At 38.1% G+C, this 16362-nt stretch overlaps 1 protein-coding gene across 1 annotated transcript in view; it reads right to left on the reverse strand.

Annotated features, from left to right (window-relative positions):
- Positions 1–16317, reverse strand: part of NT5DC1 (5'-nucleotidase domain containing 1) — a 149351-nt gene extending 133034 nt beyond the window's left edge. Inside the window, exons 1-6 of the mRNA XM_035320604.1 lie at positions 16189–16317; positions 14554–14645; positions 12774–12845; positions 11076–11182; positions 9558–9637; positions 6100–6181 (exon numbers count right to left, since the gene is read on the reverse strand). Of these exons, the coding sequence (XP_035176495.1) occupies positions 6100–6181; positions 9558–9637; positions 11076–11182; positions 12774–12845; positions 14554–14645; positions 16189–16281 (526 nt within the window). The 5' untranslated portion in view covers positions 16282–16317. The remainder of the gene's footprint in view (positions 1–6099; positions 6182–9557; positions 9638–11075; positions 11183–12773; positions 12846–14553; positions 14646–16188) is intronic.
- Between the last annotated feature and the right edge of the window lie 45 nt (positions 16318–16362).

Consider the following 16362-nt stretch of genomic DNA (forward strand, 5'->3'; position numbering starts at 1 on the left):
TAACAGTTATATAATATACTTCATCGTTAGTCTGCTATCTATCATCTTCAAGCTACCAAACAGGAGTAAAGAAAACACAACCCTAATACAGTGCATAACATATCACGGTTTAATAGGAAAAGCTGAACTAAATTAAAAAAATCTCCCTCGGAAAAAGATAAATTGACAAATTATAACCTGTTACTGAAGATCTAAAGTCTTTCATAACAGGAAAAAACAAGCAGATTTAAAGCCTAGAAAGAACAGGATGACAGAATTGTTAAAGTTGGAAGGGACCTCTGGAGGTCATCTGGTCCAACCTCCCATGCCCAAGCAGGGACACCTAGAGCAGCTTGCCCAGGACCATGTCCAGGTGTCTTTTGAAGATCTCCCAAGGAAGGAGAATCCACAACCTCTATGGGCAATCTGTTCCAGTGCTCTGTCATCTGCACAGTATCATGGTAAAGAAGGGCTTCCTGATGCTCAGACAAAACCTCTTGTGATCCAGTTTGTGCCCACTGCCTCTGGTCCTGGCACTGAGCACTACTGGAAAGAGCCTGGCTCCATATTCTTTGCTCTCTCCCTTCATGTGGGAACTCAGTTTTGTTTGACGTATATGTTGTGATTTGCAGCAAACAACTAGTTCAATATTTTTTAAGCTCCTAATTAACATTCTGTAAAACTACAACAATCAAGAGTACAGTAAAACAACTATCACCAAATCCTGAAGATAAAGAAAATACCTTCACATACACACAGACCGACAAAATCAGAACAGTTTTACCACACCTAAACTGGAGACAATCTTCGTGTTTTTTTTTTTTTTTTTTTTTTTCCTAAAAAAAAAAAAACAGTCTTGGGAATTTATTTTACTTACATGGTAAATATATCAGATGATCCCTGTAATTTGTTGTCAAGGGACATAATCATATTTACCATACATACACTCATATCACTCAAGTGTTAGTTACTATAATAGTCTATTATGGTACTATAAAAATTTAATGGCATAACGTAAGCTAGCTCAATAACATCAGTACTTATAAATTATCAAGTTATAATAGTTCGATTACACATTGCTTCAAGTAACTGTTCCCATTTGAATGTTTTAAGTGTCATATACATCCAAAACGTATCAACTCTTGAACTATTATTTTTAGCATTTTGTTAAACAGATGTTTTTAATCACTTGAGCTAAAAGTACATAGGTGTATTTTTAAAGTTTTGTGATATTGTTTCTTCATGAAAGCAAAACCAATGCTTGTTATATACAGTTGAAAACAGCAATTTCCTAAGTACTTGAAAATATCTTACGATTAATAAAAACAGCAAGGGCACCTTTGGCTGATACATCATTAGCAAAACTAATGGAGGCTGTAAAGAACTTCTAAGAAAGTAGCTTTGCAGAATTGTTTTTGCTCCCTTTTTTATGTGTTGCTGGATAAGGAAGACTGTGGCTTAGGTTATACTACTTTGGTAAAATAGTAAACACGTAAGGGGGATGGGGGGAGTAACTTGAGATCTGCTTATTTTAGCAGCCAACTAGACTTAGGCAAGTAAATGGTTGCTATTATTATAAACATTACATATACTTGTCTGTATGGTAATAATACAGTGTAGAGTACCACAGCCTGCCTACCTGGGCAACCTGCTCTAGGGAACCTGCTTTGGCAGGGGAGTTGGATCCAATGACCTCTTGTGGTCCCTTCCAACCCCTACAATTCTGTGATTCTTTCAAACCAAATTAAACTCAATACACCTGAGTGAATTGTCTATCCTTATCTTTTCACCTTCCTGTTTTAGATCAACTATTAATGATAGGTCTCCTCAGAAATACCCCTTTTTTCTGCATTCAACCAACTTGGCACTTCTGTTTTGGAAACAAATAGAAGGACTAGGTACCAGAACTTTGGACAGTTTCTGGCCAAAGCACATGTTTAAAATTGGAGATGCTTGGTGCTCAGCGAATGTCCTGTGATCCCAGTTAGCCAGACTTTGCACAGGAAACTGGGCCTAAATAGTATTCTTAAAAGTATTGTTCACTAATCTTTATCAGCAATCCACTTTAAATCAGGTTTTGTGCTTTATAAATCAGGTTTTGTGCTTTAAACTCTTTGTTCCTCAAATGAGCACAAAGAAATTCATGCAAGTCTACAACTTCATAGTTCAGGCTTGTTTTTTGAAGGCTTTTTGCAATTGTCCAGACATGAAGCCATTAGCAAACGACTCAGCAACAAAGAGTTGGAGATAACTCATCAAATTAAGATACATCACTGTTTATAGATTTAGCTCTGGATTCACAGTTCAGAGTGAACTTTGAGAAAGTGCTTAATATTCTTAATCACTATAAGGAAAGTGAAACTAATTCTAACTAATATCTATCGTAAGATGCGTGTTTCAAATAAGTTTAATCTGTTTAATTGCACTTCATGGGAGAAAGGAAGTCTATTGCAGAAGAATTACATCTGTAAATATCGGGCTTTAGAAGAGGTAGAAACAATCAGACAGCAACGTGGTTGATGGCCATGTAGCTCAAACAGAATAGTCAAATCATAGCACCCTGAAGTCTGGGCAAACTGGTAACTCTTTACTACAGAATTCTTTGCATTTGTCTTGTAGCACTGCTTTAATACCTTTTCCACATGAACATTTGCTGCCTAACTGAAGATAAAGCACTTTCCAAAACATATCCTTTTTCCAGAGCAGGTGCGTTAGAGGAAAGAAAATGTAACATGAGATTAAAGTGAAAATGGAAGAGCCTGTAATAGTACAAAACTGTCTTCCAAAGGCCTCAAAAAATGATTTGAAGTCAAGTTTCAGTAGTTTTTGGCTTTTTTTTTTTTCTCCCACCAGAAAAGCATCTTTGTTCGTTGTCTCTGAAGGATATAATGCAGATATCACAGACACGTAGACCAATTATTTTCCACAAAGACAAAAGTGTTATATCAAACTTGTGATCAAAAACCTCCATGTGTACATGTGTGCATGTGTTTGGGGAGAGGACAGTACTTTGTAAAGATCCAGAGCTTCCTGCCTCAAAGTTACATTTGCCATACACAAGCATGCCACTTCAGAATAGTGATCATTTACATTAAAAAAAAAAAAGCCAAATTGTTAAAAAAACAGGTTTTAAGCGTAGGACTTTCTCTGTTTTTTATTTTTTAAGCAATGACAAATTTCTCAGCTGCACTCTTGAAACCTGAGAGCATATCTCATCAAGACTTTTTACAGGCAATTTATGAAGGCTTGGATACTATATTCAGTATCGTTATTATCCGCCCCCCCCCCCCCTCCCCCCCGGAACACATTTTTAAAAATTCTGCTTTAAGAAGTTATAGCAGGGAGTTTCCTCCCACAAAAATCAATTTTTCTGTCAAAATAACAAAATCTGAAATTCTATATATTTATACAATGGAAAATATATTGTCACATCAAATTTCCTTTAAAATTGCTCTTTACTAATATGAATATATATGTGTATATATAGACACACATAAATATTTAAAACAGATTGCCTGAAATTCTTGTACTTCATAAAGGAAGGTCCAAATAATACATGGATATTTTGGAACTCTTACATTCCCTCTGCCTCAGTTCTTCAATTCTTTATGAATAAGTAAGTGAGTGGGTTAACACCTTTCATAAACTGAGAGTCAGGACAATCATGGCTATCCGAAAGAGCTATCAAAGCAAAATATAGTCGGACAATTATCTAAGGCAATTACCATGGCTAAGACAATGAAAAGTGAAAGCCACCAGACACCTGACTAATGATCAAAGAAATCATGTGATAAAGAGAAGGGACATAGATAAACAAGGGCATAGTGACAACAAACCAGAGGCAAAGTGACTTGCAAACACAAGTTTCAAAAAAAAATAAAATAAAATGTTCAGTCGTTCTGCTCCGTCACTGACAATAGCACTAGTAAGATGGCAGGCATTTCAGCTTGGGAACTTTACGTCTCCCAGCTGACCACTTATTAAGTTTGCTTTAGAAAATTTACCTTGACTAACTGTAAATGAGCACTCTTTCTCTAAAGGGTTAAAACTTTTGCAAGGCACTGAGGGCATGGAGTTCTGTCAAGAGACTGTGGTTTTTGGGCCAGGTCCTGGGTTGAGAAAGAGCATGGGGCTTCCTGGTATGCAGAAGTTGGGCTAGAGCCAGTGTTAAGAGTTTCCTCAGGAAGTTACATAAAGGTTGCACTCAAGGAAAAAAAAAAGTCTCTTTAGCATGAACTTGTGACAGAAAATTAGTACTACTATTCCCATTTCACAGAAGAGGGACCTGAAGCAAAGAGATCCTCCATGGGAATATCACAGTTAAGTTGTGCAGGAAGAAATAATACCTAATTTTTCTAACTCCCAGTTCAGTGCTTCATCCACTGGACCATGTTATTAAATGGAAAATAAGACCACTATAAGGCCTTTCAAAATGATGCATGACAGACCTTAGCACTACTGAATATTAAAATGTTTAATACAGTGTACAATCTGCATTGTTTTATTTATGACTTTACAAAGCCTTATTCTTCTCCCCCGTCCCCCCCAAAATTATACTTATCATTTACTAACTTGTCTTATATTTTATTGCTGTTGTGCACGTGCCTCATGACTTCTATAACAGTGAATTGGGTTTATTAAATTAAGTACCTATTCTGACGTGAGTTAGAAAGCATCAAGTCATGCCACACATCTGCTTGGATGCAGATTTTATACTTACATATATAAATAGGTATATTAGGTAGGTACGTATGTACACACAAGCAGACACTTGCATAAAAAATATAAATTCTTTGTATGATTTTAAATATCAGGCTTTAAATTGTTTTATCTAATTAATTCCCAAAGAACTTGTAATTTTTTTCTTTTTCTTTTTAAACCAAACTGCATTGTCCACATCTTTTAAGATGACCAACTTTCAGGATTTGAAAAAAAAAATAGAAGTAACAAAAATGCCAAAAGTTAGTTACAGTTTATTAGAATTGGTTTAACATCAACAGAAAACACAAAAATACATTTATTTCATATATGAGTGATATCTTAAAGGAATTTTAACTACCAAACACACTAAGCTTCAAAGAAAACACTGCAGTAGGAAAAAAAAAAAAAAAAAGAAAGTATTTTAGGATTACCTAGCTGTCTTTTACGATATATATTCTGACATCACTTCTATTTTTGTTTGGAACCTCTGAGGGGATTTTTTTCAACTATGTTTGAAAGAAAATGATATAACTGACTGCTGCAGCAAGCAGTACAACAAAGTACTGGTGAACAAAAGCTAAATTTTATGGATGTGACTAATGAATGTTCTGTTAGAGGTAATTCTATCTGTAATATTATCAGCAAAAATTATAGAGTTCTGAACTAAGCTGCTTTTTTACAAAAAAAGTTAAAAATATTTTTTATTAGTTGTATGAACACAGAGGATGCTTAACCTTTAGTCTCAAATTATTATTTACTCAAAAGTTATGCCTGTGAAAGGAAGAAAAATATTTATAGTCGAAGGGTAGCCAAGATGTTTCCCAATTCTACTTTATATTACAGTAGAATAAGGTTGGTTTTGGGTGAAGGAAGGCTATTACTTAAATAAGTAATTTTTATTATTAAAAAATTATCCTCTGCAATTTCTAGTAAATTTGTAACAGAATAACACAAATCCAAGCTTTAAAACTAGGATGACAGTCTTCTCCACTTTTGTCTCAACTTACATAAGGAATTCTAATAGAAACTAATGGTGTAAAGAAAACGTATCCAAAAATTAATCAAATATTAGTTACTTTTTTCTCCAGTGTATTTTTTATTTTATTCATAAATACAAGAACACCACAACTAGAATCAAAGGATGCCCACATTGCTATACCAACTGCTTTTCCTCTAAATTCAGTGGAGTAGCACACCACAAGTGTTACTAAAAAAAAAAAATAAATCGAAATGGCTCCAGCTAAACTAAATAGTAATAGCAATGATAGCAGGATAAGCATGTAAATATACAACTGTGTATAAGCCTGAAAAGTAAAAACTATGTTGAATAACGTACAGTGTACTTGCAAACATATTCGCTCCGTCAAGCACATGTAGTATTTGCAGCCATTATTGTAAGCTTTCAGTGAACCTACTTACCTTTAAAAGCTGTTATTTTATAATTATGCTGGATAGCAGCAACCATGTCCTTCCAGAAGTCATATTTTTTCTGACCATCATGCTGTAAGTATCAAAGGAATCTAGTCACTATATCAAGTATCATCCATTTAAAACTTTCATATTGAAAAAATGATAGGAATACCACTAATAAATAAAAGTATTTTGAAAATGAAGTATAGCAGTCCTAGTCAGTAGGATTCAGGACTTGGAACCCAACTTTACTGTGAACTCTGGGTAATGGCAGACAGGTCATCTCCCTACTTCCAAAGGATATGTGTATTCGTGGGGATGTCAAAGGTGAAGAGATTTTTATTTGTAAGGACATCTAAAACCTTACAGCATACAGAGACCTTAGATAGGACAGCAACTTAATGAAAAACCCATCCTGCTGACTTGTTGGAGAAATAAATGCCTGGAGCTGCAGGTACTGTACTTAATTAGCAGGTTGACATTATCTACAGTCTGCCACTCACATCACCTTCCACCATTACAATTGGCAAAAGCCTTCACTATAACTTAGTGGCAATGGTCTTCTGACAAGAACTCCACCCAAAACATCATATAAAATACTTATGCAGAAGCCAGGCTCAGCAGCACTAAGCTACATTGTGCTTTGAAGGCTGCCAAACCCTTGCTCTGGCAGAGGGAGAGAGAAAAGCGATTTGCAGTGTGAGCAGTCTCTTGTCATTCCTAGAAAGCTGCCTGGGCACAGAAGTGCTCCTGCTGACCTCAGCTGCCCTTCCAGTGCCTCACCAAAGGAGAGAAACAGCTTCTCAACCAGATCAGACTGCTCGAGCACTCGAGCACTACATACCTTAGGAGTGCTGAGTTAAACACAGGTGTAATTATGCAGTCAGGCACACTACAGGGCAGAAGATTATTTATGGAGCCTGTAAGACGTGCTCAGTTACAAGGTACAGGGCAGCAGTAAAGCAGGTGGCATAGTTTCTTTGAGTTTGTACATCGTGGAAAGTATTTCTGTAGTGTTGTTAAAGGCTCTCCACACACAGTTTAGCATAAGTCTTGATGCAACCGTTGGCAGATTTTATGGCATTGCCCTCTGTGTCCTAAACCTGTCAGCCCAGCTCTGCACCAACACCTGAATAATGACCAAATACAGAAAGCATTTTCTAGAGATGGAAACATTTAGAAACTGAATGTAAACATTTCCATCCAAAGACGTGTAGTCTGCTTGTAGTGAACTGCTATTTCAGGCCTAATCTTCCATGGAGGCTCCAAGAGGAACAGTCTTGCCCTTAATTTCACAAGTTGCACAAGCAAGGACTTTCATATGCGACTGACAAGTACTATAGTAGCCTGCTTGTGATCCTTCAGCTTTAGGGGTTAAGAACAGGAGAAATAATGTTGTTGATTTTAGCTTTTCTTTTTTTTTTTTTTTTTTTTTATAAAAAATTAATTCTTCTAAACTACTGTAGGGATACATAAAAAGGACTGATATAGACAAATGGTTCTGTGTGTATCAACTTCCAGCTAGCTGCTAACCAAGGTCATTACTCCAAACTGTGTACCCTTCAGCTACTCGATCCACCAGCCCATACTAGCACCAGCCTTTGGACAGATTCAACTGTCGGGATCCCTCATACTCCATGTGAATGACTTATGCTTTTTGTTGTCTTGTTGCTGCTGCATTTGTTTCTTTTAAAAAATCAATGCAACAAGCTAACAGTTCCTCAGAGTGTTGCCCTGAAGACAAATGGATACTAGTTTAAAAGCAAGTATGCCTCCTTCAAAACAGCTAGCATTAGAGAAAACTGAAATGACTGACAAACTAGCCCCTTGCAAATCCACTGCTACTGCCCATAAGACATGCATGAAAATAGACCAAATCCCAGATAGCAAAGAGAAAAGCGTGAACATTCCCATGCAGTCCACCATGACTTGGGCAGTGATCATCATATGCAATTTCATTAGCTGAAGTATAAGTCAAATAAGTATTTTGTGAAGAGCTTCAATTCAGAGATCTATAACACCAAGAAGCTTCTCCCATTTGCCTGAAAATACATAGTAGTTCTGGCTGTGGGCCCATCAAAAGCAGATTCAACCATAACAGTGTAGTGAGGCACACCAAAATGTGTTTAGACATCAGTTGGGTGAATTGAAACCTAAAAGTGAAATATTCAAGAAACTGAAAAAAGGAATGCTTAACCTAATTTTGTCAGCTCTGTGAAGAAACAGGGCATGGGTTTAATTCTCTGTGGCTGAAGATGCCAGTGATGCAGGGTCGATATCCCAGATTGTGAACTAGTGATGCTTGCATGTTCAGTTACACATGCTATGATATGCTTTAGCACCACCCTCCCTCTCTCTCAGTAAACAGCTTGTGCCAAGTCTAAACTAACTGTAACGTAAAGGAATATAATACAAGATGTCACATCGGAGAGAGGATTCTAAAACTGTGAACAGTAAGGGAAGGAGATCAATCAGGCACAAAATTAAAAGTCTTATGACACGCTTGTCCTCAGTGTTTGCCAATACGCTAGTTTTCGGTAACTCTTCATGCAGCACTTGGACTTAAGCAGCAACCAGCTCAGCATGTAATTTTGGAGTGCAGCCTAAAACATCAATTCAGGTGGTACCCAAAGGGATTGCAGATACCCAGCTTGCAGCTCTGATTTCCAGTCTGCAGACAGTTTTCAGTGTCTGCAACACTTGGTATCTTCAGACAGAAAATTGTATCAGTACTTCATCAATGCTAAGATATTTACTCTACAAGAAAATCCTTCTTCTACACTCAACTGTCCCCAAGTTAAAATTTCCATCCTTCTTTAACACATTTGAATTAACTGACATCAAACATCAAAGGCAGGATTTAGGATGTACTGCATATCTGAAGAGCACTGAAAAAGGTCAAAGCAATTGCACCTTCTACCTTGCAGATTTAACTTATCACGTAGAGAATGATTTAAAATAATAATAATAATAATAATAATAAAACACACAATATTCCATGGGTTTATTTACATTTATGTACACAGGTTGATATATTTAAGATACAAAAACAAGTTTAAGAAGGATGGAATTAAACTTTCAACTCTTTGGCATTTCTTGCAAATTAACAAACCACATTATTCATTAGATTAATTCAAGTATCGTCAAGTACAACTAAAAGGGGTTTTAAGAACAGTATTGTGATTATCACAATAAACTTAAGAGAAAAGTACTCATTTATTCTTATCCTAGTTGTTTGTGCCCTCTGGTGGAAGTACATTTATTTGTACCACACCAAGTAGGCCACAAGTAACTTGGGAAACAACTTTAGTACAGTGCAAGTCTGGCATTAAAAATTCCAAATAAGAAAAAAAGACCTTAAATTTGTTGAATATGTTACTTGCATGCATCTCTGAATGCACACAACAAGTCAGGCAGAGAAAGAGACAGATAATGGAATACTTAATTTCAAACAGTCCGGTTCTTACCTGATCTAAACTGTCCACAACCCTTGCACACAGGAGGGCTCCTGGTAGGTCAAAGTAATTATCATACAAATAGTATTTACCTGAAAAACAAACAAAACAACAAAGTCATCTCTACTTTTTAAATCCATATTTTATAGTTTAATCACAAATAAAAACACATTGAAATAACATTTACTTGGCTTTCACTAGTAATAAGCATCATCCCAACTTAAGGATACATGTTAGCTTTTATTCATAGGATCAGAATTAAGAACCATATTTCTTCTTCTGATTCTCACAATTGGCAGCTGACAGGTATTAACTTACACCAAGGCAGTGAGATTTTTTAAAATTAATTTTAAGGTTCTTAAAGTTACTGTGGAAGAGATGGGGAAGAACCATGACTCTTAGAACTGTCAAGGCAGTAACACTCCGCTCTTCCAAAATACCAATTTCCCCAGCATTAGAAACACAAAGTTTAAGAAGTTGTTTCAGAATCATTTGGACAGGTCTTATACAGTCTTGTGCACACATGCTAAAGACAGCACCTTAACCCAATGGGAAGCATGCCCACATTATTCCGTGGCAGCCTGAAACTAAAAATCAGATGTGTGCAAGTGTTCCTTCCAGACTGAAGTCATGTTCAACACCTCTTTTCCTGGTGTAAAATGACTTAACAGGCAATTATGTATATTTTTTGTATTCATGACCTTGTCTGTGCTGTCTCTTACGTACACAAGAAGTCAGCAAAACACAGATTGATAGTCACAAGAGAGATAAACTGCACTTCTCAATGAATAAAAAAAAAAGGCTTTCTTTGGTCATAAAACAGATGTACCTCTCTTCTACCTCATTGCAAAAGATTACTTGTAGCTTAGAATAAGTATGACAAACAAATTTATGACAGCAAAGCATCTCTGTTACACAGGATAATGCAACTCAACTGAGCACTTTGTCTTGGGTGCATTGGTTTCAATTGCTAAGAACAAAGTAAATTGGAGAGAAAGCACAGGGTGGCTAGCAAAAATGAAAACCTAATCATAATGTGGCTCCACCTTAAAACCAAGAAGCCTTCACCACAGGAGGAGTAGTTGTGCTTCCATATCTGCTCTGTTCATTGCACTTTCACCTAGGCCTCCAGTCATATCCAGTAATATGATGGCAATGAGTCAACAATTAAAAACTTAAGATATGCCAAAAATATATCCTAAATAAGGTTGGGACTACCAACCTAACTATTTCATCAAGAAACAATGTGCCCAACTCTGTAAAAAAAAAAAAAAAAAAAAAAAAAAAAAAGTGCCTGTATTGTCAACTCCTTTGTTATTTGTCTTATCGCTGGCAACCTAAATCTAAGTTCAAATACATTTAAGTATTAAGAAATTAAAAATATAAAAACAACCCTTGTGCAAAACACTCACCTATTCCAGGAATTCTCAGCTCAAGTATTTTTAAATACTTGTAGTACAAACTAACACTATGAAAAGCTGAAGGCGCCAGATCAATTTCAAAGACCAGGACATTCTAAGGTATAGCTACCTGAGCGGGAAAGCATTCCACTGACTGCACTAAAATGCTTCCATTCCCTTCTTCCATAAATCTCCAGGATCTCCTCAGTTGTCATGCTCCTAGTGCCATGGCTTGCCCTGTTTGATGCATTAGAGTGGGAACAAAAAAGAAAAAAGGTTAAAAACATTCAAAGTACTTCTAGAGCACAGAAATGAATCACAGTTGAATAGTGAGGTGCATGTGACTTGATCTTCACTTAGAAGTAACTTGATTTACCAATTAGAAGTTTCCTAGGACCTAAGCTTTTATCATATACATTACAATCCTCAATAAAAGCCCGACTTCACAAAGGTCTGGTTGGCTGAGGGCATGGCTGCTGTGCCTCACCTCCTAACACAATCACTCTGTGTTGCTCGAATGTTCTCAATTGTGTGAGGACATTATTCTTGAACTATCAATATACGCTGCACAATAAAACAGAGCAGAAAGCCTATACACTATTCTGAAGCCTGGTAACATTCACAGAATGCAGGGCAGGACTATGAAAAAATGCTAGCTTGAGCCCTGAAAGCAGCTATGTTATACAGATGTACACATGAGCCTTTTCAGGAATTAAAAATCAACAACCTTGATCGTGAAACTCTGGCCCAAAAGAACGTACAGATGCCAGTTTCAAAGGAAATGCCCATAATGATAGGATAAGTAATCTTGTACCACTCCACCCTTTACAGTCATATATCCTCTGCTCTTGAGTTCTACATGTAGTCCTTTGAAATTCATAGTTCTACTACATGAATTTCTGAATACAAAGCACAGACTCACAGTTATTTTTTCCTATTTCATAGGACCATACAATAGTTTGGATCAGAAAGGACCTTTAAAGATCACCTAATTCCTCCCCCACTCCCCTCCCCCCGAAAGGGCAAGGACACCTTCAACCATTTCAGTGTTCAGTGAAGTCTGTTTTTTCCTAGCATCTTCAAGCTTCTTCTACCAAATGCTACCAAAAAAAGTATGGTCTGTTTTTAGTATTAAACTACATAGATTTTCCTTTTGGATAAAAATAAGGGAGAAAGAAGACTAGGTTTGACATGCTCCGGATTTTCAAAATTATGATTTAAAAAAGCAGTCTTATGTTCAAAAAAAACACAAAACGAGAGATGAACTAAGAATGTACTGAAGTGATGACTCAAGGGAAAAATTAGCTTTTAGAGGAAAAAAAGAATTTTGGAAGTGAATGTGTCAGTTTGTATTTAATTTACCTACGGCTATTTAAGTCATCTGTCACAAACTTGCAAGAATTTTGAATGTGTATGGTACAAAGATAATAGTGCTGTCATTAACGTTAGTCATTAGCACCAACGGAGTCAGGTTACTCAGAATTCAAGAAAAACCTTACCCTGGATATCAGTAGAATTGGACAGAGTATATTGGTAGCCACTGAAAAAGTGAAATTAGTTTCAAAATCTGAATGCACTCGGTCTTAGATGTTTATTAAAAATGACATATTATTCCTAGCAGCTAACATGGATTTATTAAAAAAATGGTAAGTATATAACATTAAGAGAAAATGAGCATCAAGTTACTCAAGAGTATTTAATTTTTTACATAAGTGAACTTATGCTAAAATCAGTATTTTAAATGTTTAACAAAACTGAGAGATGACTTTCAAAATGAGAATGAAATGCTGGTGTTTGTTTATCAATAAAATTCTATAGTCAGTATTACCTCAAAACCGTTCCATCTTCTGCAAGTTTCAGGAAGTTTCCATCTTCAAGGTCCAAAACCAGGCCTTTACAACTAAAAAAAAAAATGTATTTTAAGGAAGAAACAGCAATTAATGTTTTCAGATTAACGTCTCTTTATATCAGAATAGTAAAACGCAGTTACAGAAGCTATACAACAATGGTACTTAAAGCAGCAAAAATCACAACCCTTCAAATACATGTTTAAACAATGATCTATATATGCAAATACATATAATTACAGTGAGTGCTGGATTTCACTTACATAGCAAATTCCTACTAAATAAATCCAGTTCCATTGTTCCATGACTTTAGTGTGACTGTTCATATAGATACAGCTGGAGGGTTAAGGTCCGAACATATGCAACTAAGAAACATGACATTTAAGTCACTTCTTCTATTGAAGATATATATCTGTGTCTATATATACACAGATATATATATAATATATATTTTATTTTTGGTTGCAATTCCTCTGCTTACTATTACCAGGTGGGTAACACTAATATTAAGGGTGAGAGGAGCATGTCATTCTAAATGAGGCAACTGAATATATAAAGAGCACGTGAAGTAGAGGCATTGCCATGCTAGCCAGCACTCACTACAGGGTAAAGAGTACACATTGTAGGAGAGCTGTACTACAAGAATTCCTAACTCTCCTAGTACGTTACAGAAAAAAATGAATTCATGTTAGCTTAGATTGTTTGGAAGATGAGATCAGAGTTCATTACCTAGTGTAATACTGAATAAAAAAGAAAAAAGAAAAGAATGGAAAAGTAATTAAAAGTAATTCTGCCTTCATTCTGTGTTACAAGACGCACAAAAGATATGCCGTGAACAGGGCAAGCAGTCTGCAGCCTTTCACAGATTACACCTGTGTGAGTAGCACCAACATGCTGCTACCAACACCATGGGCTTGCAGGTCCACACTAACAAATTCCCAGCTCCAGTAAGGAACTAAGGCTGAGATACCTAGATCTTCATGCTTCAGAGGCCTCAAAATACAAATACAGATATACAGAAATACAGATACCCTCCTTATCACTTGAAAGTTGAAATTAGACCTGTTTGGAAACTGTCCAATAACATACTGAAATGTAAAAACAATTAAAAAACACCTGTGCTTCTCCTAAAGGGAAAAATAAACAAAAAAAACATGAGACAGCCTGGCCTTCAAGTCCCCACACCCTTGCTGTAGATAACAACCTACCAGAGTTGAAATACTAGAGATAAACGTTCCTACTCAGAAGTCACTAAACTTAGACCAGGAAAGTGCATTTTAATCTTTAATATTACAGCTTCGTGCCTACAGTGCCATTCCTACAGCGTTTCTTCCTGGCATGTCACTTTTCCTCATTTTGTCAAAGACTGTTGAGACTATTCTGCCTTAAACAAAAACAACACCCATCAGGAGAAAAAGGAGATATGAATAAATTCTGATGGTTACTGGATTTACCAGTTGAATTGGAGGTAGAAGTCAAAGGGGGTATACAAAATAAGTCAATCTGACCACGAAGCTTGCATGGAGACAGCTAGAAGAACAAAGCAAGCTTAGATACTCAGTTGTCTCTTCAAATTACGTTAGAAGTATCTCGTGGGAAGCAGTTGCTCCAACAAGTATTTAAAACCATAATTTTGGAATTACCTATTGGGCTTTATAATCATAACAGCTGTCTAATAAGAGAAGCTGTTTCCAAGCTTTGTAAAAGTTATAGCATAAAGGAAGTTATGAACACAGATTCTGTTATTTTCAACATACTTACCAGAAGTCTAAGCTTTCTGGAGTTAGAGTGAGCAAGCCTTTGTCGTAACCCTTCTCTGTTACCAGATACTGGGCAAAACTATCATATATTAGCTATAGACGAAAAAAAAAATAATAGTTATTGAGATCAAAGATACCGTTCCCTAGAAAGCAGAAAGATCTGAATTTCAGTGCCTCCTAAGCAAAGGCAAATCAGGGACCTAGGGGCCCTGCCCCACTGCCTCCTCATAGCAGTGCCTGAGATTATTCCTGGCTGGCAGGCAAAAAGCTCAGGATTCACATGCAGTAGTTTTATTATTATTATTATTATTTTTAGCATAGCCAAGCGTGAGGTGTTCTTACCTTACTTCCCCAGTGCTTCCAGACTGTTGGGAAACCAAGACAGTGTGTACCTAAGGCTACACACTACTTCCCCCTCCCCAGTCATTTTTGTTTTTTAAGTGTCACCATTCATGACTCAAGAAGTGGCTTCTGAACCTACAAACAACTACAAGAAGTGGGCATTTTAAATGTGCCTGATGGAATGTATCCTGAAGGAAACAGTAAATACAAGGTAAATTATTCATAAGTTTGGAAAGAACACTGTTAAAGCCCAGCACAACATTCAGCTATTTAATACAACTCAGTTAGAAAAGCTGCTCTTGGAACGAGTATGAATAATGCCAGAGAAAGACCAATACAAGGCTGGCACAGAAAGACTGAGAACTAACTGCATCTTCAGCTGTGCCTGCCAGCGTTTTCAAGTTTTTGTTTCTCTTCGATAAGGAAACATGTAGCGTGCATGCGTCAGGCAGCGTCTCTGTGTTGTGAGAAGGTGAAGAGTGAACTAAAATAAATGGGTGCTTTCTATCACCAAAGATGCCTCTCCATGGGAGGCCAAACCGCCCTAGGAAGCAAAGCAGTTTTTCAAACCAAGATTCACCAAACCCCAGATATTTAGGAAACGGGGCACCTCATCAGCATTTGCTTCTCTATCGCACTCTGAGGGATCTTGCCACTAACATGCAAGTTTAGTCCTGTGTGGGGCAAAATGTACGGCAAGAGGGGAGACAAGGGGCTTGGGCAGAAGGACACCACCAGTACCCGTAAGCCAGGACAGCTTCGTGGCAAAGTCAACAGAGACATCAACGGAGGAGGAGGCCACAGTGGAGGAACCCTCCACGACCAGATGGGGCCCGCTCCATGCAGGTTAACGGCGCTGAGGCGGGGATGCTGAGCATCCCCAGGCTCACCCTTTTGTTGGGAGCACGAGAAAGTTTGCCAAGGTCGCCTGTCCGAAGTGCCGAGCGCCGCTAACTCTGTCTGCAGCATCTCTGGACTCAGCCGGGGGGCTCTAGCCTCAAGTCAGCACCACGGAGGGCAGGAGGGCTCTCAAGAGGCAAAGCTTCCCAGGCACAAGACATGGCTGTGTCCTTCTCGCTCGTGCACAGGCCTGCGGAGGAGGCGGCCAGCCGGCCAGCCCGGCGCTTCCCTGCCCGTTCTCCCTCCAGCTGTCCCCGGGGGCACCCCCACCGGCACTGCGGGGCTCCCCCTGCCTGCAGCGGGGCTCCCCCGGCTCCGCGCCCCGCCGCTCGCCCTTTCGCTCGGGCTCCCAGGCCGGGCCGAGCCGCACCGAGGCGAGCCGAGCCGCACTCACCCGCTCGCTCTGCGGGAGGTGGTAGCGGCAGAGCGTGTGGTCCAGGTCGAAGCCCACCACCTCGCAGTCGGCCAGGGAAAAGTGCTGCTGCATCGCCGAGCCGCCGCCGCCACCGCGGGAGGAGGAGGAGGAGGAGGAGGAGGAGGAGGAGGAGGAGGAGGAGGAGGAGGAGGA

This window comes from Oxyura jamaicensis, chromosome 3 (assembly GCF_011077185.1).
Source record: "Oxyura jamaicensis isolate SHBP4307 breed ruddy duck chromosome 3, BPBGC_Ojam_1.0, whole genome shotgun sequence".
NCBI lineage: Eukaryota > Metazoa > Chordata > Aves > Anseriformes > Anatidae > Oxyura > Oxyura jamaicensis.